This window comes from Hoplias malabaricus, chromosome X2, assembly GCF_029633855.1.
Source record: "Hoplias malabaricus isolate fHopMal1 chromosome X2, fHopMal1.hap1, whole genome shotgun sequence".
NCBI classification, from domain to species: Eukaryota; Metazoa; Chordata; class Actinopteri; order Characiformes; family Erythrinidae; genus Hoplias; species Hoplias malabaricus.
The window spans coordinates 2,912,556-2,940,120 of NC_089819.1; the positions used below are offsets into that span (position 1 = coordinate 2,912,556).

The following is a 27,565-nucleotide window of genomic DNA, read 5'->3' on the forward strand; positions in this document are numbered from 1 at the left end:
CAAATTAGAGAACACAGATAAGATCCCATCACATGGGAGCTTTAAGCCTGTCTAGACATAACTACCTCTGGAAATACACTACAAGAGCCAATTTAAACTTTCACAGAAGAGAACACGTATAATCCAGTCTAATGCTCAAATACCTTTGCCTTGGCTTTTCATTTTGGAAAAGTAATAATTCTATAGACAGAAAAGCTTACCATCATAAACGCCATTATCTTTCATCTTTTCAAATTAAAGGGTTTATATCAAATGTATTGGGGAGAAAAAAAAACCAAGATGTGCATATAGTTTACTAAAATATTGCACTATTATTTTAATGGTCACTTTAAAATGAGTAAAAGGGAGAGAAAAAAAAAAGACAGGTGGAGTAGCACAGATGGTTAGATGACAATGGCTCCAGTCAAGACATAGCTTTAATCATGCAGCAAGTGAACTGTCATTTCATGAAGTTCATGTTAGAAGCAGGAATATGAATCTGAGCAACAAGGGTGAAATTGTTTATAAACTGCTTTAAAATGGCAGGTCTCATCAGGTGCTCCTGATATTCAGTGTACATACCAAAACTAGCCCAAGTTTTATCCCACAAAAAGGGACATACGAGCACCAGAACTGAACCAATGAGCAAAGGAAGACAGTGGTCTGGTCTGTTAAATCATTCATTTCATTCGATCATTGTCGGTAACCACTTATCCAGTTCAGGGTCTCGGTAGGTCCGGAAGCTACCCAGAATCACTGGGTGCAAGGCGGGAACACACCAAACTGCCAGTCAGTCACCCGGAGCGGGACTCGAACCCACAACTCCAGACCCCTGGAGCTGTGCGACTGCGACAATACCTGCTGCTCCACTGTGCTGCCCCTGTTAAATCATGTTATCTTTTATACTCTGGGGCAATAGGGTGGTGATAGGGCGATAGGTCACTTTCACAACTGGAGACCAGATGACACCAGGATGCTTAATGAGAAGGTGGCAAGCCAACGGAGACATTTTGATGTTCAGGGCAATGTTCTGCTGCAAAACTTTGGGTCCTGGCATTCATGAAAATGTTACTTTGATATGTATGACCTATTGTAACACTGCTGCCAGCCAAGGATACTCCTTCATGGCAACAGTATTCTCTTATGGAAGTTGCCTCTCTCAGAATGATAAAATATATTGTCACACTGGAATATATGTATAGGAATGGTTTGAGAAACATGACAAATAGTTCACAATGTTTATCGGCCTCTAAATTCCCCCGATCTCAATTAAATCAAGCGTCTGTGACATATGTAGGAAAAACAAGCCGAATCCATCTCGCAACTTACAGGACTTAAATGATCTGCTGCTAAAATCTTGGTGCCAGATAGCACAAAATACTTCAGAGGTCTTGTTTTGTTCATGCTTCCACAGGTCAGAGCAGTTTTGGGTCCACAAGGAGATCACAATATTAAGAAGCTAGTTTTAAATGTTATGGTTAATCTGTATCAAGGGCAAAAGTGACACTTTCATATTTGAGTTTACAGTGTCACTAAGGCATACCGTTTTCTTGTGTAAAATCAGTTGTGTTTATCATGCATGTCCATTTATAGCGCAAATAATTATAGCTGTTTAAAACTTCTTTACACTGCTAAAATGATTCAGCTGCGTTAAAGGTCTGTACTGAACATTTCTCTGTCACACCCAAAGTGCCACTGGGTGGCAGCTTAAGTCAGATAATGCAAACCTGAGCAGCAGCACATTCGCAAATTATGACTGACAATATACTAGGTGGAAAAAAAAGCCACATTCCAAAAAGCAACCGAGTGAAAAATGGAAGCTTTAAATGGTAGCAGAAACACTTGGGCGAGAGGGACAAGAGGAAAAGAGAAAAGGAAGAAAATGGTGTAAACAGAAGGGCGATATGCATTTTTCACATTCTTCACATTTCAGTGACCACAGAAGTCTGAGTCTGTATATGTATTCATACAAAAAAAAGGCAGTGAGAATAAGAGCTTATTAATGGGTTCGCTTAGTTCAGTCATAGACCCTTTAGTCATATAGCTGTCATTAAAACAAGGGTGTAACTGATCCCTTAGCGGCAAGACTTATTCTGCAATTACAGGTTTATGTTTCAAATACTTGTGTAGGTATAATGCAATGCACATTACTCAGGTAAAGCAAAGAAAACTTCCTGCAAGTCACAACTACCTCAGGGCATAGACAGTACTTCCAGAAACCTAGTACAACCCCTTGGCTTGCAATTGTAATTCTTGATGGAATCTGGCACTACACTTCATTAAACGCCTTGTGTTAAGCAAAGCTGGTTTGTGCTGCTAAATGTTTCGAACTGTTCTTTACCACGGCAAAAAACTGTCTAGTGCTGTTTCACACCAAGTCAACACTCCTTATATTAACAGCTGAACAGACGCTGCTATTCTACAACTGTTTAAAAGATAAGAACCTAGGGTTGTTGTTCATATATATTTTAAACAGTTGTAGAACTGTTTAACATCAAATACAACCTCAGACAATGTATACTAGAAACAATTTCAGTAAGGACAGACTTGAATACAATTTTTCTAATGCTGATATGTGACAGCAAATACAGCATTCAGACAATAGATCAACGAGCATTAGCTCATTTTACAGCATTTTATTCAGATTTAAATTGTAACAAATATTCTCAGAAAATTATTCATCTCGTCTTGTTAAATATATCATACAAATGCACCAGGTTTTCAAATCAGGTTCTAATCAAGTTGTAATTACCATCCTAAGAGCTTAGAAATCCTAAGCTATTGTCTGTTTGTTTTTCCCCTACCTGTCCTTGTCTCTTGCTGACTGACAGGAGAAGCTGCTTGAAACACCTGCCAGAATTAATTCTTCTGACGGATACTTGAGCGTATGCTACCTGGGAAGTCTTCTATTGATTTTAGTGACATCACTTCATGCACACCCAGAAAGGATGGACAACATCTGAGAAAGCAGCGCACACATGTAGATGTACAACTGACTAAAAATGTCAAGAACGCAATCAGCAGTTCTTTTACCAGTGCCATGGGTTCAGCAAAGGAAAACTGGAATTAACAAATGTACAGATGCACAATAGTATGCTCAGTTCAACAGCCAATGTGATATCTGATGACATTAAAAATGTTCAGCCCTCCAATTTCTCTGTAGCTATGCATTTACTACTCTCCTCTTGCTCCTTACCTCCTCTTGACTCATGCATGTTCTTCCTGGGTAGGAGAGGAGCAGTAAGAAGGACGAGGGGGACAGGAGCAGCAGAGAAGAAAAAAAAAAAAAAAAAAAAAAAAAAATTCTATACACAGCAACAACTTCCTTGTTTCAACCGACCCCTGAACCTCCAGTGTTACACTCTGACCCAAAGCAGCCTAAGACCTAACAGAAGTAAATCATCAATGTTAGCTCAGCAAGGAAGCTCAACTTTTGATTCTTTTTCATAATCTGAATATCAAAACCTAAATTAAACATTTGTCCCTACATACATAACCCATTTGTACCTACAGATACAAACAACTTACTTTTGTTCAAAACGTTCAAGACAAGAGGTAATATCAAATTACTCTTTGCACTTCCAGTACTCTTTATCTAAACAATGATTTCCTAAACCTATACAGCTGATTTACTGTAAATATATTTAGCAGCACTGCCCACTATGAATATCCATTAGAAATTATTCTTAGTTTAAAAATTAGTCTCATGATCTTAAGCATGAATATATATTAAAAACACCACTATGTAGTCCTATGTACCACTTAAATAAATATTACAACTTTAAAACTGTGACGCTCTACTGACCTTTAATAGGAAAAATAGAGCCTCTGTTGTTTCTACTCTGGGCTAAGCACTGCAGACAGAGCACTATATAACTTCATAAGGCAGGCAGGAAACCCCTCATGAGAACTGGGTAATGCTTTACAGCACAGGTCACATACACAGAGAGTGACCCCAAAGAGAGACCGGACAACAGAAAATATACTGCTTGTTGCTACCAATATCGACCAGATATCCAGTGGCCTGGAACTCTGTTGCGAGGGTCTGCTAATGTCACCCAAGAGAACAGTTTCCAGTTAGTGACCTATTAACGGTCCTTCACAAGTCCAGCCACAAATTCTCTACTGGATTGAGGTCTGGGCTTTGACTCGACCACTGCAGAACATTCATTCAAATTTCTCTATAAATAATTTCTGTGCTGCTTTCACTATATAACCATATTATTGTCTTGCTGGAAAATAAATCATATTCCATTCTTAAAACTAAAGGTACTACAAAAGGTACTTTGAGCAATACCAAAGAAGGACCACATTTTCTTCCATAAAGAACCATGTTTGTTTAAGAGCTGTGAGAGTGTGAAGAAACTTGTAAAGATTTAAAAATCCATCATTTGATCTTAAGCACTTCCTTACCCATTTAAACACATTAGCAAAAATGGTTCTTTATGGAACCAAAAGTGGTTTCTCTATGGCATTGCACAAACAATTTTTGAAGTGCCTTTATATTTAATAGTGTGTCCACAGCAGCATGCTGCCACCACCATGCTTCACAGTGGGTATGGTGTGTTTGTGATTTACAGTGTTTGGTGTCTGCCAAATAGTGTCTTGTCCAGTGCCCAAAAAAAAAGCTCCATTTTGGTCTCAACAAACCAAAGAACCTTCTTCCTGTTGACCTTAGATTTTCTAACATTCCAAAATTGAAAATGAGCTTTCTTCAAGAATGCCACTCTCCCATAAAGCTTGAGTAGTGAGAAACTCAAAAGGCAAAAGGTGTCATTATAGAGTGTACCCCATCTCAGCTGATAAAGCTTTTAAGTCCTTCAGAGAGGTCAAAGGTGTCTCACTAGTCTCCCTGTATGGTCACTGAGTTTGTGAGGACGGCCTGCTCCAGACAGATTTACAAATGCCATATTCCTTCCATTACTTAATGATGTATTTAACTGAACCCAAGGGGATGTTTGGTGACATGAAAATATTTTATGGACCCATCCCCTGACTTGTACTTTTCAATAACCTTTTCTTAGAGTTGGGTGGAGTGTCCTTTTGTCTTCACAGCCTAAATTTAGTCAGGAATACTGATTACACAAATTTTATTGAATTTTAAAGACATTTTATTCCGCAATTACTTGAGACACATTCAAGCCAAAGTATACTGACCATGACTATATTTATAAAAACAATAATTGAAAAAATCCAAGAGGGTTAAATTCGTAAGAAGGTTAATTCATTTAAAAAATAAAATAAAATAAAAAGTTACTGTACTCCTTTCTATGGCAAAAACCGATAATCCTTTAGTTCTAAATCCCTATGTCCTGGGAGTGATTTCTAAATATGATCAATATGACACAATGATAATATAATATGATATAATTTCCATATGTATTGGCCATATGTTTCTCACTCCTCCCCAAGAAAACTACAGTCCAAATGATCTATTGTTTTTCACCAAACTCAGCACTGTTTTGATCATTTCTCAGATCCCAACTGAATACAAACTGATTTCAGATTTTCCAGTAAGTTGTCACCTTATGGACAGGGGGGGGAAAAAAAAAATTTAAAACCACTATTGCTAATCCTCTAGTGCAGTTATGAAATGATGCTTTGGGAGGAACATTGCTATATTCTTTACTTTAATAGAGTTTTAGCAAGAAGAGAAAGTAAATGTTTATTGGAAAAATGACCCTGCATATTCCAAATATAAATCCTTCATTAAATCTTGCCCTTGTGTAGGCGCAATTATAGACTCTGCTCTGCTCTGCTTTTGTAAACCTGTGACACAAGTATATTTTTACACATCACTGTGACAACTGCCTCAGAAACCTGTTTTACCTCGTAGATTTATTGATCATGTATGTCGCATACCTTTGCAGAACATTTTCATCTGCAGTGCTGGGCAAAGCAGGTGTCTGTTGTACAGATCTAAGGAGTTTGCCCTCTTATTCATTACATTTAACTGTTCTCTGGGGTTGCATTATTGGCTTCACATGTCTGGGAGGAATGGTGTGCTTGACCCTATCCATAATTGTGCGAGATTGAGGGAGTCCTAGCTAGCTATAAGATTAAAACCAATACTAGGAAGTAAATTTAAATTAATAACCACCACAATAATAATAATACATTTTGTCTACTCAAATGTACTCTTTACCAACTCCACCCATTTGCTAGGATACCCCCAAGCACTCAATGCAACCAAGATAGGACAGGTGTGGCATATCCATCAAAATGTCTAGACCTGCAGGAGTTTCTGCAATACTGCCTCAGGCAGTTCTTCGGTAACTGAGACCATGATAAATGTTAGAGCCTTGTGTAAATGTTGTCTACTGAATATTAGACAGTGTATGACTCTGAAACTAAATTCACTGTACTATTCAGACACGGCATATATTCGTGCCGAGATGATTCTGACAACTAACGTAGAAATGCAAAATACAAACTCAAAATTCAAAACTTACAAAACGGCAGTGAAAATGTCTTAATATTCGTTATTCAATCTTTCATCACAACCACAAATTGTCATCTGCCACTTTCCACTCACCTCCAAGTCTAGGCTTCTTTGAGGATTGTTTTGGGGTTCCATATGCTGGCCAGTTAACTGAATCTTCTCCAATGCACCTGTTTAAAAGCACAAAAAAAGTTTGGAAATTTGCTACTAACATGTTTGGTTCCTTTATGTACAGAAATTAAATCAACACAATCAGGATATCAGAGGGCAGAACAGTCATTTTACATTTTAATACAATATTTTAAAATGTTAAAGAACCAACAAATAATTTCTGAATGTCAGTGTTATGTGTAAAATGTTAACACAAAGTTATAAATGGCACAGATACTTTAACACCATTAAAGCAATTTCATAATCTGTCAACAATCAGGTGTAAACAAACAAAAACCAGCAGAGTTGCAGTCTGCTCTCTCCTAAACATTATGTGGTGGGAGCTGGAGCTGGACAAGTAAGAGCAGACTGCACCTTGGCTGCTTCTGGTTTGTGCACACCACACTGTTTACTTTGTGTTATTCAGACAGCATTCCAGTAATTTCTGCTTTAAAACACCTTTTGGTGTTGAAAGCTTTTCCAAAGAAAAAAGGTAACTCCTCCATGTTTTGGAGATGTGACGCTATAAATATGAGACATGCATTTAATAATGACACAAAATTATTCTGATTAAGCTCATTTTTGTCTGCTCACGTCCCAAGTTATCTATTACATTTGATTATTTCAGGATTATTTTAATTTAATAACAGCCCCAACTTGTTTTAATTTTCACAGGATTATTAGGTGGTTCTACCATATTCAAGCCATATGCACAGAGCCATAATATGCAAATTTATTATTTATGAAACACATATCCTAAACCTTTGAACAACAGTGCAAAAACAACACTAGTTCTCTTACATCTACCTTATACACTCTTACCTTGGATCTCCTCATCTCTCAGTCGGCGAATGGCTGAACGGATGAGTTTCCTCTCTTCATACTCTGTGGTAGTTCTTAGCTACAGATAAACAGGGCACAACTCAAAGATGGCTTCAAACAAGCTGAATAAAATTTAATGATTACATACTTAATTAATCACAATACTATTCACTGAGTAATTTTTTTTTTCCTCAAATCTCAAGCCTCAAATTTCTTTTCTAGTCAAAATGATAATTACAATTTTCTGGGGTTTTTTTCCAGAGAGAAAAAGAAGGAAACATTTAACCAGAAGTTAGACACTTTGACCACTAAATACACTATTGTTTTTTCTGTATTTTGTGTGTTTTGCTTCTGTCAGGAGATGTGCTTTTAGTTGGTAAAAGGGAATCTATATGCATCATTTTCTGCAACTGTCTTAAATGGTTGCATTTAATGATTTGCCGTTTCTCATGATCCACGTAATCCCCAAAACCTTTCAATGATGTTGCCATCTGTGCTCTGAAGTAAGCAATTCATTGTTCTAATAACACATCAGTTTGTTTGCACATTTAAGATCTGATGCAAGAGTGAAGCTTAATTTTCTCATCTCTCTCAAAAAATTTAAATTAAGATACAGACGGTTTTGGAGGTTTACCAGGGTTTGCATGGTTGTCCAAACTTATCTACATGAAAAATGGCCCATAAACTTTGCGCAGTAACATACATTTACATTGAAAGTACAGACAGAGTGTGATTTTTACAGATGAAAAAAAAATTGTTGAAAACAAATACACACATTAACACCATTTTACACAGAGCCCGAAACTGATGGACATGCGTCACTGCTTCAGATTTTGAATTAGAACTTCTACTTTTTTCCCCTGTGTCGTATAGATGCGGTTAAATCAAGCCGACCAATCAGAGCATTGTCGTCATGATTCCAGACAAAACAGGTGAGCGGGAAATGGAGATCAATTCTTTTCCCACTAAATAATCCATAATCATAACACCAACTTTTTAAAAAAATTAAATAAAGTATGTATCTCCACTTTAACTTAAAATCAAAAGGTGTAGCTGATAAGGTTTGCCATTTTAAAAACAAGGACACATTTTTCTGGAGTATTCAAGCTGAATTTGGCTGAATACAAAGTGTGCTGAGCTGGAACACATGAGCATAGCTAGAAGCAGTGCATGTGGTTAAATTGTCATGAGTCACGGAAATATAACTTTTTTTAAAAAGATGCAGTTTAAGTGGAAGACACAGGTTTGAGTAGCTAACAAAAGAAAAAACCTAAAACCTAATGCTGACTAAATGGTTAATCAAAACTTGAAGCTCCTTCATTGTTGCTACTCTTCTGTTTGCATAAGCAATGCATAGAAAATATCATTTAAAAAACTTCAATATATTGTGCCCATTTTCATAAGTTGATTAGAAATAAATACAGCTATTTAAACAGAACTGTGCCATAATGTACCGCCCAGTGGGAATCCTGTGTTTGGTCGCCATGGACAGCTCACATTTGTGAGATGGTTCTGGTCCAAACACGTACGATTAAATTACTCCAGTATTACCACTTGCCATTTCGTAGCATACAGTTGTGTATTTGAGGAGCAAAGTAAAAGGTAGCCTCGTGTTGCCAGATTCTAGGGAGAGTCTGGTGCCTTTGGCCATTAAACATAAACAAAATTTTACTGACATGCAAAAGGACCAATCACAAGTCTGCTATTTTGGCATGATACATAGGAGGAGGCAGTCTTTATAACTCGCGTCAAATCAATAAGAGCCGCGATACACAGAACTGCGTATATGCAGATATACAGAGAGCCAATCAGAATGCAGCTGGCAGAATTCTGACAGTGAGGCCAAGTTAGTGCACTGTATGCATCAGACTCTTCATCAAATTGTGGGACAATCGTCTGTGGCTGAGACTAGTTAAAGTGACCTAGTAAGCTAAACTGCAGAGGACTGGTGAAGACTGAGACAGGGACTTTTTGCAAATTCTTAGAATTGTACATAAACTTACCATTGCAGAAAGCTCATCAATGTCATCAATATCCTGAAGCTTTCTAGAAAGCAGATCTAAAGATGCTGCCAGTTCAGGCCTGTATGAAAATGTACACAAAAGATGCACATTTTGAACACAACACGCAAACCTGCCACTCAAATACAACAGGCTGACAATTGTGTCTTTTGTTATGAGCGACAGCTTCTGCTGTGCTCAGCAGCAGAGCACTCACATACCAGAGTTTTTCATGGCAAGAAAAAAAAAACCCTCTGTCTAAGAAAACAATTCAGAACGGAAAATATGACTCTGTAGGACGGAGAGAAAATCTCCCCATGCATATGTGGAGATGTGGGAGAAATAAAAAAACAGACAGAGAGTGGGTTGGGATTAACTGCATTATCTAATGCAGAAGGTGACTGGACTGTAACTCAGAACAATGAAAGGCATTATTGATATTGGAAAGCAAGAAGAATTTTTGAGCAGTCTGCAGCTAAATTCACCTGCAATTTATCTAAGACATCAGGGCCACACAAGGTATCTTTTGTTAAACAGTATTATGATATTCAGATTTGCAGCAGAAATTTGGCACAAGGCTATAATATGCAAGTGAGCCCTCTAAACAAACACCGCTTCTGTGAACATCTTGCCTGAATTCAAATGCCACAGATGAGCTTCTGTGCATGTCTGGATGAATCAGGACATTCACAATTTAACATTAATTATTTTGATCTGAATTAGCTTTCAATAATCAATCGCATCACAAAAAGTATTCAGTACGTATGGGCTATATATTTCTTTCTCTTAGAGCCGCAACAGACAATATTTCTTAAACTACTGCAACTCTCAATCTCATTAGGCCTTATAATCCATTTATACGGCTGTTACTAGAAATGATGATGATGATTGATTATATAAGATTTTTTTTGTATCCTCAAATCAAGCAGCAAAAACGGGCCCATTGAAAAATTACATACTGTGAACATTTTAGGCTGGCACGTTGACCATTGTTTGTTCTTGTTTTAGTAGAGGCAGCTGACAATTTCTCATACCGAAGTTGATTTTCCTTGTCCTCATATTTGTGTTCTTGAGCACGTCTGAAGCGTTTATTTGTAAGTGCAGCCTCCATGTCCTCAATTTCACGTCGCCGTAAATCCCGAATAGCTGTTCGTATGAGACGGCGCTCCACCATATCCACGGTGCCATCAAGCTGAAAACACAATAAGCATAAGAGTAATATATTATTATATGTATTGCAGTCTTCATGTTTGGCAAATATGAACATTACATAATGCTTGGCAGTTTCTTAGAGCAAAAACTGTTTCTGGTAAGATTTTAACCCTTAAAACATTTAGAAAAATGTTCAATCACCCACATAAGCAACCTGAAAGTTCCTATGTAATAGACAAATGAAGGAGTGTATACAATGCTAATTTTGCATTATGACTGTAAATAAAGGCGCAACAGGTAGTGTCGCATTCACACAGCTTCTGGGACCTGGAGGGTGTGGGTTCAAGTTCCGCTCCGGGTGACTGTCTGTGAGGAGTGTATTCTCTGTGTCCGCGTGGGTTTCCTTTGGGTGTTCTGGTTTCCTCCCACGGTCCAAAAACACACGTCATTAGGTGGATTAGTGACTCAAGTGTCCATAGGTGTGAGTGTGCAAGTGCGTGTCACCCTGTGAAGGACTGGCGGCCACTGCAGGGTGTGTTCCTGCCTTGTGCCCAATGATTTCGGTATGCTCCAGACCCACCGTGCCCCTTAACTCGATAAGTGGTTACAGACAATGAACGAACTGTAAATAAAATTATTAGTCTACTATATTTAATCAGAAAAAAAATAAATAATAATATTCGGCCAGGCTGAAAATAGGCAGTATGGGTGTTTCTCATGATGGTCTTATTAGTGTTACTAGTTAACACCAAGAGAGCTGGCCAGCCCGCAAACCATAATGTACACAAAAGCGAGGCAGAATAATTATATAGGAGATGGTATTGGCTGAGCAGGAGATTTAATCCATGTAAGGTTCCCTTCTGGCAATGACAAGAAAGTCCCAGTGGTAAACTAATAAAAGTTTAACAATGGTTGTGTCAGTTTGCTTAGTGCTTTTCTCACTATGAAACAATTTTATAAATCGTAATAACCCATGTATGATGTTTCCTGAACTTCACTTGCTAGTTTGTCATTTTATATTTTGCACAGAGTTAATCTAATATTAGAAAGAATTGTCTTTAAAAGAACCAGTTTATTTAAATACACAAAACAGGAATATACATAGAGTAGGAATAGTATCTATTCCTTATGAAAGATTCTGCTTATAATTAATGTACAGAATTACTACTTCAAAGACCGCCTACAATAGATATCTTGTTATTAACTCTGTTAACATGTTCGTGTGGTGTTTTCATAGGCTAGCAAATTAAGCTTAACAGTACATTCAGCCAATGGAAAGTAAGTTTACAGCAAAGACCCCTCAGCCCCCATGGCAACAACTCACAACACTGGGTTTTCTTTAATGCAAACGCAGCAGAAATTTCACAGTACTTAAATTCTCATTAATAAAAGTGGCAATCTTTATATGAAATCAGTCCTCCAATGGGGTGGTTTCCCAGTTAGGGATTAAACCATTTTGAATTGCAATTTTCCACTGAAAGGAGAATATAGCCATTGACTAAGCTTAATCCTCGTCTAGGAATCCAGCCCTTTATGATATTATTTTGAGAATCTTGGCCTTTATGGTTTATAATCCCAATTAAATAGTGTATTTCTTATAGGAATATCTCTTTTAACATTAAAAGGTGCAGCAGTTAGGTCCTGGTGCCCAAATACTCCAACATTCAAATATTCATGGACTTCATAGAGACAGCATTAAACTGAAGTTAATGGATGAATTATTAGTGTTTCATCAATGAATGAATATACTTGTCTGTATGAACTAGCCTACGCTGAACAGAGACAGTAATTTTAAAACAGTGAGCTAAAAGCACACTTGTTATACGTTGATTTAGTCAACTCATTGTGTAAAGTAGACCTAAAATCATATTGTTGCTGTCCAAAGAAAAACATGCATCTTCATTTTTGTCGGTTTTTAGTTTACTACACCAGTTGAACATAGCTATGTTTTCTTTGGACAGCACCAAAATATTTATTGAAAATCATATTATTGTTGCATCACTGGATAATGTTGTTGCACATCACAGATATTCCTTATATCACACAGGCATAAAATTATGTAGTCGATGTAATTTTATGAAATTATTTCAACTATGAAAACTTAATTTCTTTTGCTTCAAATAAAGTTAGCCAAAGCTAGTTTACTGTAATATACCATTACTCTTAAAATAAAAATGGAGAGAAGGAAAAGCTGTAGGCTGGGTGTGTGCCTTCTCATGTAGCAAATCAACAAGACAACAAAGTTCTGGGTGTTTTGACAATGACAATCTAAATGAATGCCAAGTAATTTTGGGAAAATTGCCAGCAAAACACTGCCTTCTGCATTTTTTTTTCTTTCTAATCACTGATAAGGACATGCAAGCTACAGCTTGTTTCCCTACGATACAGTTTGTGCAGGAGTGTTCCATAACACAGACAGCATTATGTGCAACCGTCCAATCGGAATTCAACACTGAATATAGAAAATCTGAATATAGGACCTCTGACAAATAACTGAATATATGAGAATCCTGAGCACACCAAGATGCTCCAATGAGTTTCTGCACTGTTAGAAAAAACTGTCACTGTGGTGGTACACATGGGTATCTTTAATAAGGGAACATAATTGTACCTTATTCTATTATAATTGTAGATTTTTAAATTTTGTTGATTTCATACGCCCCATTTTACCTCCTAGACATATAAATGCCCTTATTTTATACCAACTCTAAGAAATTAAAGTTTATAAATATCTCCTTCTGAAGAAGAGAATGTAATAGTACTCTGCTATTTTAATGTTTAATGAGAAGATTTTTCTGTCAGCATGTCACTCATCATCTCTTTGTTTCTCCAGTAACAAAAACCCTTCCGCCTTCTTGGCCATGATTCACCTTAAGAAAAAAAAAAGGAAAAAAAAAAAAATTCCCTGTCATCGACGCATGTACATTGCAATTTGCATATCACATGTATAGTGCAATTAGTTTGGACATGCTTCCCACTGAACATTTTCACACAAGGGCATTAACGCTCCTAACAAATTCATTTGACCCTTTATAGGTGTTGATTCCAAGTGTTAATCTAGTGCTTTCTTGTAGAGAGTCAACAAGAGGGCCATGTTTTTACTCAACCTGCTTATTCCTAGATGATGCCAATCCCCTGAAACAAGTAGTTCATCTGGATAATCTCATTTAAAGTCTGTTTAACGATTACAGATAAAGATCAAAAGATGAGACATCTATTTCTGTGCTAATGAGTATGCCAGTATAGGACAGGTTTACTTTAAAAAAAAAATAGGAGGTTAGCAGAACAGAACTAAATGTTTTAATATTTCAAGGATCTTTTAAACCATGAGTATTCTTGCAGTTTTCCGCTGGACAGCACTTTGTGCACTCAGAGTCCACCACAGAGAGGGACTGCCAAGAATGTTCAAGAACTTATGTCCACTGTGGTTTAGGGAAAGAAAAGGGAACCAAGGGAGGGCAATGTGAGAACATCAGAAAAGGGCATTTTTTAAGATACAAGATGAGTATCCCAATGGTTAAAAATAAAACAAATAAGACACAGCCACTGTATAGCTACTTGCTTGCTTCAGTTTTGCTTCCTAGTGCTAATGTCAATTTGTTAAATTCTTTCAAACTGACATCACATTGGAGAATTAAAAACAATTGTTTCAAAAGAAGCACTCAAACAACAATTTTGAACTGATTAAATTATTTAGCCTGTCCTTGTAAATGTATAACTAGGCACTGGACAAAATGGAAATATTAGAAATTTCCATTCTATTGTTATGTAATTTATGATGGATTTGGATCTTTTGAAGTAAGAAAGATAATCAAAGAAGTTGCTGCTCCAAAAGATAACACCATGTTTAAGCTGTTCTTTCAAGAACTTTACATTACAGAACAAGAATACTTTTGAGAGAGAGAGAGAAAGTGTGTGTGTGGTAAGCGAGTGTGTGAGGTCAAGCAACAAATCACCACAGTGACTCAGTAATTCTACAGCTCCCCCAGCATGAGTTTGCCCTTATAAGGACATAGGGCACAATCATTCTGGCCCTGATGTTTTTATGACGGGGGCAAAATTAGACAGCTCATGTAGATTAATCTAATGATGGTATTACTGTCGTTCAGTGAAACAGATAAAGCGATGATGTGAAAGAAAAACTTTACCTCCAGGAATAAAATCTATTATTTAAGGGTATTTTATCATGTTGGTATATCATAAAACATCCTTAAATAAAAATTGTTGGCAACCTCAATTTAATATCTGATTGCTTGACACCCTTTGGAAATAACTAAAATCAATCACTATTATAACCATTAACAAGATTCTTACATCTCTCAACTTGGGATTTAGATCCCGACTCATTGCTGGCCACTTCAGAACTCTCCAGCGCTTTGTTTTCCTTCATTTCTGGGTGCTTTTTGAAGTATGTTTGGGGTCAATGTCCTGCTGTAAGACCCATGATCTAGGATGAAAAACCAAGCTTTCTGACACTGAGCCCTACATTGCGATCCAAAAACCTTTGGTAATTTTCAGATTTCATGATGTCTTGCACACCCAGAGGTACCCAGTGCCAGAGGCAGCAAAACAACCCCAAACCATCCACCATACTTGACTGTAGGTACTATGTTCGCCTCATTCCGTTTTCAGTAAACAGTAGAATTACATTTCTTGATTATATTGCGCACTGTGGACAAAGGAACATCAAGATTTCTTGAGAGGAACTTCTAACCTTGAGGTTGTTGATATTTTTCCACAATTTTGGTTCTCAAGTCCTCGGACAGTTCTCTTCTCTTCTTTATGTTCTTACGGTTTAGTGTGGAACACACAGACACACAATGTAAAAGGTGCGATTTTTATATTTCCCCAAACATGTTACTTGCCACAGGTGAGTTTAAATGAGCATCATATGCTTGAAGTTATTTACCCACAATTATTTTGTGTGAAATTGTATACATTTGGGCTTTTTTTCCTCTGTTATTTGTGTTGTTCCAATACACAAAGGTAATAAACATTTGTATAACCAAACATGTGTAATTGCAATAATTTTCTGGGAGAAATACTTAAACTGATAGATAGATAGATAGATAGATACTTTATTGATCCCCAGGGGAAATTAAACTGGGGAGGGGGGGGGGTTTAGCTGGAGCATAGGTTTATGATTAATATCATTAACGTTCCAATTTTTTTTGCTATTGTTTTGGCAGCTACTCAAGAACTAAAAAAACTAATAATAATTAAGCCCACAAACGTGATGAGAAAATATAAGTACCTGCTAAATCTCATATTGACAGATGCCTCTGGAAACAAAAGACAGCACTAACATTTAAGACGTATTTATTTATTTATGTTTTGTTACCTATGCCCTTTAATTTTAGATAACGAGGAAAATATCTACTGTGCATATATGGTACAATAATATATTGGTTCTGTATTGTCAAACCAGTACAGGCTCAAAACCACCAAAACCAACTCTTTAGGGATGTCAGAAAAAATAAACATCAGCCATTTATTTTGAATGCTGGGATCTTTTGGAATGCTTTAATGAAATGTTTGCTTCCTGACAGCGACAAATAACTACAATAACTCTGCAACAGACTGCATGAAACCCTAAAAACTTCAACACATGCCAGCTAAACTGAAACAGGCCGTGGTGGATGTTTTCTGAATCTGTTTATGTAACAATAATTATATTATCAATGTATGGTACAACGGACATTTCCTCAACTTTTGTTGACCTCAGCATTGCCCTTTGTGTATTACCTAAGCAAGTAAGTCACCAATATTTCTGCCAATCACACCGTTCTGTTGTGTCTTTTCTCTGTCTTCTCTATTGTGTGGCCATGGTGTTGATTTGTTTCAGAACAGTGGTTGTATTTATTTAGGATGTTAAACTTTTTATATTGTCTGAATAAAAAAACTAAACTTTAGCTAAAGGTTAAAAGATCTTTAAAGGGTTGTAAATGCAACATTATGCCATCGTATTATCCTTAAAACAAGGACATAAAAAGATATTAAAATGTCAGTAGTCAAATAATTTAATATCATATGTCATACTTTTTGGGACCATACTTGGATTCCATAAAAAATGGCTAGTATAACAGGCCTAAATGTTTATTTTATACTATTTGTTACCTATTGTGTTCCTACAAAACATTATTTGCATTTCTGAAATATAAGTCTAACTCATATTTAAACAGAGAGAGTGACACACATTGGGTTTCATAACTGTTTAAACCACCATGTTTCTGCACCATGATTCTTTATCAGATCATTAAACAAGATCATTTTGCTTATTTATACATAAAGCACTTTGACTATGAATGTTTTGAGTACAGTAAAAGAAGCCTTCCTGCTCTATGAAGTGCTAGCTCAGTTTTCATAGTAAATGTAAATATTAATTAAAAATGGCTCATTTATTTCCTTATTATGCCAAGAAAAACATCAAATGCTTTTTAGAAACACACAGAGAAAGTCCACCAAAAATGAATTCTACACTCGCATGAAGGTTGTTGAGGGAACACAAACACAAACAACTAAAAATAACCCCAAGTGAGCTGAAAACCGATGGAAACTGCACATTGCTTGGAACCCATGTGAGACTGTGACATTTATAACCTCAGGAGATTAAGGGTTTGGAAAGAGTGAAGCACACTCTGGAGCAAGTGAGAAAATACTTCGAATGAAGGGGGCATTTGGAATCCAAGCTCCTCTTGACCCCAGGAAAAAAAAATTCAGGGAAGCAAGAAACCAATATGGTCTTCAAGAAGAGTTAGAAATATTCTAAATAATGTAACAAACAAATCACTTCAATTTACAATATGTGGACACTCCTCTCTATTCATTATTTTTAATATGTGCCTTGTGTACCTGTGCAACATTCTCTCTGAACAATCTTTAGACTAGTCAAGGAAAGCAGGCTGTTGCCATTTTTATATACACTATATTTATGATTGCAGTTTAACACAGTAGATACATTTCCTACTGGTGTCCATAAAGCAATAAAGAAGCAAAAATTTTACATTTGGTAGCACTATTGATCCTAACTGATGTTTACCATTTACCAATTTGAATTAATCTACATATTGTCCATGTTTAAATGAAGTTCATATTTTTCTCAGCCTGTAAGAAACAAACATTTTAAGATAGTGACCTGCCACCTGAAGGACTACATTATGGAATGTACTGAAAGATGATCAGGCTCTTAGCATGTCAAACACAATGAAAACTTTGATACACACATATACAAAACCTAGTTGTTAGACACTAATCTACTTAGTCTCTATATGACATACACTTTTAATTCACAATGTGTTCAGTATTCTTTAGCACTGGTTTAATTCTGAAAACAGAACGGCTTACCTTGATGTTCTTATTGCTTAAAGTAACCCTAACAGTGACACTGAAGTAGGTAAAAACCCCTGTCCACCATACTTCACCAGTATCATGAAGCTATGTATAGAACAGTCCACTATTCAAACAAAATCAGATCAATAGTGATGCCAGGTTGGCATGATAAAACCCAAATACTGCTATGGCTTCAACATTACACACAGATTGAAATTGTATTTATTTACAATATGTTGTAACTTGTAGATAAAAAAAAAGAGAGATAATACAACATTATGTTCAATTTTTTCTTGTCTTGTAAACTTTCTATTACTTACTATTTTGGGAAATATATTTTTCATTAGACAGCAACGATGTGTATATGTTGCTACTATATATTTAATATACATTTAAATTTTTAATTTCTTCATGAAAAGGTATGCCATTTCTTCATGGGTTCTGTAGTATGTTACCTATGAAAATGGGGTGTTAAGCCTGTTGGTGTCTTCATAATCAAAAACTCGTCAGTAAATTAAATAAAACATTAATCTGTAACCCTCCCATCACAAAACTAACAGCACAGCATTCTCCCATAGGCCTGAGACTATTCTCAACACAAAACATTCTCAGCTTCTTCAGAGTTGTAAGTCCTCTCTCACAGACTCTTCTACTTGCTTGACCAGTTTTGAATAGGTTTTAAGTCAGGAAAGCAAGACCACCACTGGAAAAGATTTTAAGGGCAGTGATTCCTTTCTTAAAAATGGACCTGACATGCTGCTTTGGATCACAGACCAGAAAGAAGACTTAACACCAAGTCAATTCATTTTGCTCTTAAAATCTCCAGGCAATTGACCACTGCAGAAATGCAGTATATGAAACATGAGCAAGGTATTTGATTCATGTTAAAGCAACTTTCCACTCATTTTCATAATTATATGTATTGCCATAAATTTGCTATAATGTGGCACAGAAAGTATGACAGACTTCTGTCTTCTGACCGAGTGCTTAAATTATTTTTGTGGCATTAGTGAAGCCAGTGCAACTTAACGTAAAAGACAATAAAACATGCTAGAAGCACGTTTCTTAAACAAAAGTAATGAAGATGCACTCTTGAGAATACTATTCTATTGACAGTTTTATTCCTTTTTTTTTTATGGAGACCATGGAGTCTGTTTTCCCGCCAGGAAAAAGTCATTCATGAGTCAAAGGAGGGTTATGTATGCTTTTGTAGAAACTTCCTTGTGAGCGCTCACATATTAGCCAAATAATGACAGATTTACCCCAGAATGACGTCAGTCAGTAGTGAGAGGCAGAAACTGTGTGCAAATACAGACAACACGTCATTACAAGCATATAACTCACAGGTACAGGAATCTATGGGTACAGTAGACAGGTGTAAAGCTGTCAACTAAAACACACTGACTCATAAGAACATGCTCCTGTTTTCATACAGAGTCTGAATGAGTCACCCATACTTCATTCACCAATAACTCCTAATGTCTGAGAGCCACTGTGTAATAGAAGACATCTGTGCTATAGGCTACAAGAGCCAAATGATGAAAACAAAACTATTCCAAGAACACAACTCCACTTAAAATTTCAGACCTTTAAACTGTAGAGAATGCAATTTTCAATGATGTTAAAACATTGCCTATGGCTTTGAAACTAGAGACAGGATTTGCAAATATTATGGAGATCTTCATAAAATCCTCAGACAACAGTTAGTATAAGTAAAATAAGATAAAAGGAAAAAAAAAAAGATTGGTTAATTTTCTGTATTTAACGCACTAAAGCAGAGAGATTTCCAAAGTTTATGACTGAAAACGTTTATGTTTATTGTTTTCATTTGATGCCTTTTTTTTCTTCATTAAATCATACCAAATTAAGCATTATTAAGGGATTCTGCATTTCAAGTCTCTCTGTACCCACTCAGTTCAATTTAAACCTGACGCAAGTTGGGACTAAGAGAGTACCCGGTTCCAGATTTGACTAATGGAAAAACCAAGAGTCTAGGTGAGTGGAGTGGAGTAGGAAACATGCAGTTGAAAAGCACCTTTTATAAGCAAAAATAGGATGTTGCTCATGATCCTACATTGAACTTGGGCAATGAGGCAATTGTCAGAGTTTAAACAGAACTTTTTCAAGATTGCAAAGAATTTAGGTCTTTTACAATGTACCATATTTAATATTGTGTAATGATTCAGAAATCTAAAGAAATACCAGTCTTTGTATTGTAAGGCTGGATACTAACGTAGGGTTACGCGATATGACGATATCAGATTGTGAAGGATTTTGTAGGAATTTGTACACGATACACCATCACAGGGAGATCTTTGGATCATGCTAATGCACATTGTCTGCTGCAGTTCTTATAAGCTGTTTCCATACTGTGTACATTTCACAAATCAGTTAGAAGGGGCAGACTCTCAGGACACAGATAACGTAAGTCAGTACTCTAAAATGTATGACTACTGAATTAAAACCAAAACAATTCGTTATTCTAAAGATGCATGAGGGGGAAAAAAAATGTAAGAGTTTTTTTGTAAAGAGTACTTGCTAAAAGGAAAGGGAAAAACACTTAAAAAAAAAAATTAATAATAATAATATAATATATATTTTAATTAAATTTAAAATTAATTTAATTAAAAAAAACATTTTTTTTTTTATATTTAAATACGTTCCCTATATATCTCCGCTATGGCCAAATCAGGGAAAGCTCCCACCTTCCAACACGTCTGACCTTAAAAGGGGACGAATACTGGATTACAAACAAGACTAAAATATCAAAATAATTTGAGGTGAGTCAGAACTTTTTTCCTGTTTGGTAAGGGTAAAAAGTCATTGGAGAGGTGCATGAGATTAGTTAGTCAAGTAAGTTAAAAAGTAAAATGTTGGCATTTTAACATGAAACTGTCATGAAACAGTGATTAATACAGCCACATGGGCTTATGGAGCAGTTAAAAGAAAAATTGTTGCCATGTAACAGAGTCTGCCACTGCATCAAGAAATGCAACCTGTAACTCTATTACACAGAAATGGAGATAAGGAAAAAGCCATAAATATACAGCAATGGTTCTCAAACTGTGGCATGCCAAATTACTACTTAAGGAATTTATCCATCCATTATCTGTAACCGCTTATCCAATTTAGGGTCGCGGGGGGTCCAGAGCCTACCTGGAATCATCGGGCGCAAGGCGGGAATACACCCTGGAGGGGACGCCAGTCCTTCACAGGGCAGCACAGACATACACACATTCACTCACACCTACGGACACTTTCGAGTCGCCAATCCACCTGCAACGTGTGTTTTTGGACTGTGGGAGGAAACCGGAGCACCCGGAGGAAACCCACGCAGACACGGGGAGAACACACCAACTCCTCACAAACAGTCACCCGGAGCGGGAATCGAACCCACAACCTCCAGGCCCCTGGAGCTGTGTGACTGCAACACTACCTGCTGCGCCACTGTGCCGCCTAAATCAGTATCCTCAATTCCCAAATGATTAAACAGGGTAATTGGAAAGGAAAGGTGATGTGGCACAATGGTAAAAATACCTGTCCCAACTTTTTTGCAGTGTATTGCTGTTGTTAAACAGAGATGCACCTATCGATTGGCCAGTGAATGGAATTAACAGTTTCGTGTAAATGTGTATGTAAACGTAAATACATCTCTAGTCAAATTATGTGTTATTATATTAAAGAATTACAATCAAGTTGTTCCTTGAAATCATTAGACATCTTTCTTTTTTCTTTTGTCAGTGAAACTTCAAAAGTATTAACAAATCACAGATTCTTATTTATATTTCATTACAAAAAAAAATTTTCACAAATTTTATGTACCAGACGTACGAAACCTTATCTAAAAATTGGGTTTGTAAACATGCATCCAAAATTTGATGCACACCTGCTGCCTACATGCTCAGATGAGCTAACAGTAGTTCTCAAACGTATTAGAACAAGTATCACCTATTATGAAACCTAAACGTCCATGTATAACTTAAAAGGTCATATCACAGAAACATAGAAAACACAAACACGCAAAATCTTTTATGCCGGAAGCATACATAGGCATTTACCATTTTAGTAAAAGGGCGGAGCCTAGCCGTGCAGTAGAAGGAACTAAATCAGTGAGCATTAGACACAGATCTGGATCAGCATCGATTTTGTTACAGTACTTGGTCAACTCTTTGGCAAGTAATAAACAAATGCACCATTTTTGTATGGCTTACCTGCTGGTGCAAGCTAGCATGGCAAGATGTTTCTTGGGATTTGGAAGCTGGGATGGCAGTATTCTTTTTTTGTGGATATGCACTGCATCAGATCTTGCCCAGTAGATCTTTATTTTTATAATGCATAATGGAAACACTAATATTTATTTATACATGAAAATTCAGATTGTTTAATTTACATATTAAAACTACAGATTTTCATTAGCTTAATTCATTTTTCAGTGAATGCAGTGCATTTTCAGAATGAAATTTTCAATATGAGCTGTCACACTATTTCAGAAAGCTTTGTGTAGCAGTTTTAGAAACAGTGATCCAACATAAAGCCTTATTTGGCTGCCATTGTTCTCTTAATGAATGCCACCATTATCACTAAGAATCAAACTTCTGTCAAAACAATAGAACAAAAAAAGGCTCTAAATAAAAATGGGTCAGTGTGAGTGGGTTTTTTTTATGCTGCTAAATTTCATCAGGCCTAAATTGTTGCACATTTTCAGCACAAATTCAAAGTCACCTAATGCATTGTACAAATAAAGCCTTTCTAACCAAATGTCAGTGCATGTTTACACTTACAAAAATGTATGAGTCCTAGAGAGCTAAAACCTAGAATTTAGTTTCAAACACTCCACTGCTGATTTAGTCCTTTGTTAAGTTTCAGGGTCATGCTGAATGACCCAAACAATTGAGTTTTAAAGCACAGAGATTCTGATATCTTACTCAAAGAAACAGCCAGTTAAGTAAAAAAGGGAAGCATAATATCGACTCTGTCCAAAGATGATATTCCTCACTCCTAAATCTTCCATCCTCTGATCTGTACCGATCAAAATCTGCCAATATTAAACAGTCTGTCAAACAGAACAAGATGACGCAGTTACAGAAATTGAATGAACGAACAAATTAATTGAAATGTTCTTTAAAAGCAAGAGGAAGTAGGGACACAGGAGGCTTACAGAACACCAGTCTTTATTGTAGCACATGACATAGGCCACTAGTTTAAAAAAATAAAATAAAAATAATAATAAGTGTTAATATTTTGATGCCAGTTAATGGGATGCAACTGGGTTGTCTCACTCTTCTAGACTTTAGCTAAGTGTGATGAATAGAAACAGTCTGCATTTCATCATGTCACAGTAAATATTCACTGATGAATATGTAGGTCATGTTCAATTATTTGGATATGTTTGATTAATTTCACATTAAGTTTATAGACAAAGTAATGCTTTTTTGATAGTGTGGTACAATTTCAGCATTATGGTATCATGAAGATCCTATTAAAATGTATGAATACAGCAATGTAAATTTTGGATTTGCAGTGTGTAACAATGATAGTTTTAGGTCAGCAGATCTGTCAGGCACAATGTAACCAACCATCAGTTCCTACTGCAGCAATATGACTCAGATTATGATTTCTTTTTTCCTTTGTAAAAAATATATTTCATTTGACAGACAAATGTTGGACCATCCCATCCTTAAAATGAGGAAGTTAAACACATGAAAATATGCAAGGAAAGAAAACAAAAGTTTATGTGCTGGGGATGAAAACTGTTTAAAACAGCAGGGTGGGTCAAACTCATCTGAACTGATACGCACTCATTATCTTGTTTTCAAGAGATCGTTATCCTAGATGTTACACAATACTTTACAGTGCCTAACAAACGTTTAGTCTCTAACAGTAAGGATGCTGTAAATCTGGTACATTACCAACACTTTCTCTTTATTAGTGACTTGAAAACCTTTTTAGAATGGGTCTTTGTAGAAACGTACACCGTTCAAAAAAAGCATCACAAACATTACATTTTTACTTTAAGCGATTTCATGTACTGGCCGAAACAAGATCTGGGGGTATTCAGCAAAGCAGAGTTTCTCAGATAGCCAGCTAAACTAAGCCCCAAGTTGAGGAGCGTTCAACAGAAATCTTTCTAATGTTTCTAATTGACATGACTTAGGATTAAGATATCTGACCCTTGTCCACTGCATGAACTACACGAGCTACAAACAGAAATCACAACACAGCTTGAAATATCACCATAACTGGTGTGTTAATGCATCATTATGAATCATAAAATTCCATACAAAGCGAGTTGGCACAGTACAGTAGGAAACGCAGCTGCTTCCTTTGATGGAAAACCCACACCAAACCATCCCTCCACACTATATCAGTAAAGGTCCTGCTCACTTGCATAACATAATAAAATTGTAAGTTGCTCCTGATGAGAGCACCTGCCAAATCCCTGAACATAATGAAGTAGTTATAGAGAATAAATGATGGATATGAATAATCAGATAAGAATACATGTAGAGTTCCTAGTCTGTATTCATCATCTGTATGTCATGTCTGTATTTAGTCCTGATGATTGACTGAGCAGTTAGTGCTGTTTGCACTTGTCAGGTGTGAGCACCACCACAGTTCAGCTTTTCAAATAGCAATACACTATTTGTTTAACAGGTTATGAATTGAAGCTTTGTAACTTCATTCCCAACCAATATTATTGAACATTAACCGAAATTATTAAAATATTCATACTCTGAATAGACACTTTAAAAGTGTAGGTCACTGTCAACTGTCAACAGAACGTATTTTTTCTCCTTAATAATCACTGACAAACCTTACACTACTCCCTTAACTGATGAAAGGGAGCTGTGTGAAATGTCATGTTTTCAAACTGTACTAAACTGTTCTGGTTTGCTGTCAGCGTTAGTGTATTTTAAAGATATTTTTTGGCTAATTTGTCAAGCTTCCAACTGTCTAGCAAATCTCGGTTTTTTTGTTTTTTTTGAATCGCGAGCGTAAGCCGTTAAGTCCGTGTCCTGCTGCGTGGGGCGCGTGCACGCGAAGGGGAGTCGGATTCTAGCAGGGAGTCTGTTTTCGGCACAACACCGGCTTGAATAGTTTATGGTCCAAACCGATGAGTAATGAACCATAAACCCATACCGGTTTCCGGTTTAGAAGTTGTAGAATAACCGACTGCTTTACTCACCAGATTCCGAAGGGACGTTTCATCCAACGTTGAATATTTTTTGTCTGTCATTTTTTTTCGGAGTATAACCTCAGTGCTGGATGTCCTTAAATGTTCAGTCGGTATCGCTGGAGCGTTGGTGGCTGTCTGTGGTCAGACTTTTATATCGTTTACAAAAAGTTACTGTTCATTGTATAGAAATGCTCGTTCTCCAAGAGGATAAAAGAGGGGGAAAAGCATACTACCGCCACAAAAGCTGTTATTGAGAAGTCTCGATTAATAAAAAGTAACTTTTACTTCTATTTAAAGCTCGGTTTTTGAGTTGAACTGTGAAGCTTATTTACTCTCCAACGTTCGCCTTTTAGGCTGAGATTCTCTAAAGGCTCCAGTCGAGTTTCAGTCTGTAAATCCTTTAAACAGAGTCCCAATCCGAAAATGCTCCCACCTGTGGAGGTCCTGTATGATGTAGAACTCCCACCGGTTAGTGAACACTCCTGCCGGTTACTGAAAAAGCAGATAACGTGGAAAGAAAAGAGGAAAGTTTGTGCTGGAGAAACCAGGTCCACTCAGCCCGGTCAAATAATAACACCAAGTCCAACGGACGCTTATAACAAAGGTGGTCTGTACGAGAATAACGTTAAGCACACGCTGCGGTTCTAGACGACAGACTGTCTTTCTCCTTCCCTGGCAGTTAGTAATTAAATATAAATCCGCCCTTAAACCTGGGCCAATAGAGAAGCGAAGGAACGTGCTCGCGGTTTTAAATTTCTGGCGGGTTAAGTGTAGTGCACACATACCGCCTCCTACTGCACTGACGAGTCAACACAGCGCCATGTTCTCACCCGTCAGACAACACGAAAAACTCATCCCCTGAACAAAGTGATGGACCCAGTGCATTTAGAGAATGTTCACTCCGAATTTTTTATTTCTCATCAAATAGTTAAAGCTACGGCACACAACATTTTTGTTTAATAGCTGAAAATTCCGGCTTCATACCTTAAACAGCTAATGGAATTTACATGCATCAGTAGAAGGAAAAATATATGGAATAAATCAGTGCTCAAGGAAAAATATGATTCTTTGAGGTATGGACTTAATTCTGAAAAGCGGTATGCCATATCAAGCTGGGCCAACTTTCTCGAAGAGTAGTTGAGGCTGGGATCCAGACAGCTGGTCAAGTCCGTCCATCCATTCATTATCTGTAACCGCTTATCCAATTTTAGGGTCGCGGGGGGGTCCAGAGCCTACCTGGAATCATTGGGCGCAAGGCGGGAATACAGTCCTTCACAGGGCAACATACACACACACATTCACTCACACCTACGGACACTTTCGAGTCACCAATCCACCTGCAACGTGTGGTATTTTTGGGCTGTGGGAGGAAACCGGAGCACCCGGAGGAAACCCACGCGGACACAGGGAGAACACACCAACTCCTCACAGACAGTCACCCGGAGCAGGAATCGAACCCACAACCTCCAGGCCCCTGGAGCTGTGTGACTGCGACACTACCTGCTGCGCCACCGTGCCAATTCTGAAAAGCGGTATGGTCAAGCGGTATGGCCACTGGTCAAGTCATTTAGTTGATATGCCTTTCCTGAAGCTTAGATAAATCAAGCAACTTCTTGCTGTAAGATGCATCCTGAAAAATTATTTTATATTTAGCAGACATAGTTTGTATTTATGGAGGTTTGGGTAATGATTGCCACATTACTTGGTCCTTTATTATTACCTTCACTAAAAAATCACTTAAGTAATCATACACATTTCATGCACTCCATGACTGCTTCTCCTTAGCCCTTAAAGGGACACTGGGTACTTCTTTAACATTCAAAATCATTGTGATGCTTCCTTGACCTGTAATAAGAAAAACAGAATCTCTGTTGTTGCTATTCTGGTCCCAGCATGTGGAAACTGCACTATGTTACTTTTGGAAACCATGCTCTCCCCTCCATCCCCATCCACCCTTGATTTCAGGACAGTGCAGTAAAATTAAATAAACTCTGCAACTGTAGGGGGAGCACACAAGCAAAAATGTCAGCCCTTACTTTGTTTTTCTTTTCATTAGGCTGATTACTAACCAATACAGATCCAGGGGTTGTGGGTTCGCTCCGGGTGCCTGTCTGTGAGAATTTTGGTGTGTTCTCCCTGTGTCTGCCTTGGTTTCCTCCTGCGGTCATGTAGGCAGGTGGATTGGCTACTCAAGTGTCCATATGTGTGAGTGAATGTCACCATGTGAAGTACTGGCACCCCCTTCAGGGTGTGTTCCAGTCTTACACCCAGTGATTCTGGGTGGGTCTCCGGACCCACCACGACCCCGAACTGGATAAGTGGTTACAGACATTCATTCATTGTCTGTAACCACTTATCCAGTATGGGGTCACAGTGGGTCTGGAGCCCACGTGGAATCACTGGGTTCAAGGTGGGAACACACCCTGGAGGGGGCGCCAGTCCTTGACAGGGCGACATTCACTCACACAAATGGACACTCCAGTCGCCAATCCACCTGCCAACATGTGTTTTTGG

The 27,565-nt window shown here is 37.3% G+C and overlaps 1 protein-coding gene across 3 annotated transcripts in view; it reads right to left on the reverse strand.

The window, feature by feature from the left end:
- Window positions 1-25,745, reverse strand: part of LOC136676682 (smoothelin-like) — a 73,100-nt gene extending 47,355 nt beyond the window's left edge. Inside the window, exons 1-5 of one of the 3 annotated variants that reach the window (XM_066653848.1) lie at window positions 25,485-25,745; window positions 10,428-10,585; window positions 9,397-9,475; window positions 7,394-7,472; window positions 6,515-6,591 (exon numbers count right to left, since the gene is read on the reverse strand). In XM_066653848.1, coding sequence (XP_066509945.1) covers window positions 6,515-6,591; window positions 7,394-7,472; window positions 9,397-9,475; window positions 10,428-10,567 — 375 coding nt within the window. In that variant the 5' untranslated portion in view covers window positions 10,568-10,585; window positions 25,485-25,745. Of the gene's footprint in view, window positions 1-6,514; window positions 6,592-7,393; window positions 7,473-9,396; window positions 9,476-10,427; window positions 10,586-25,060 lie in introns of all 3 variants that reach the window. The other 2 variants (XM_066653846.1, XM_066653847.1) reach the window with 2 other exon arrangements.
- Between the last annotated feature and the right edge of the window lie 1,820 nt (window positions 25,746-27,565).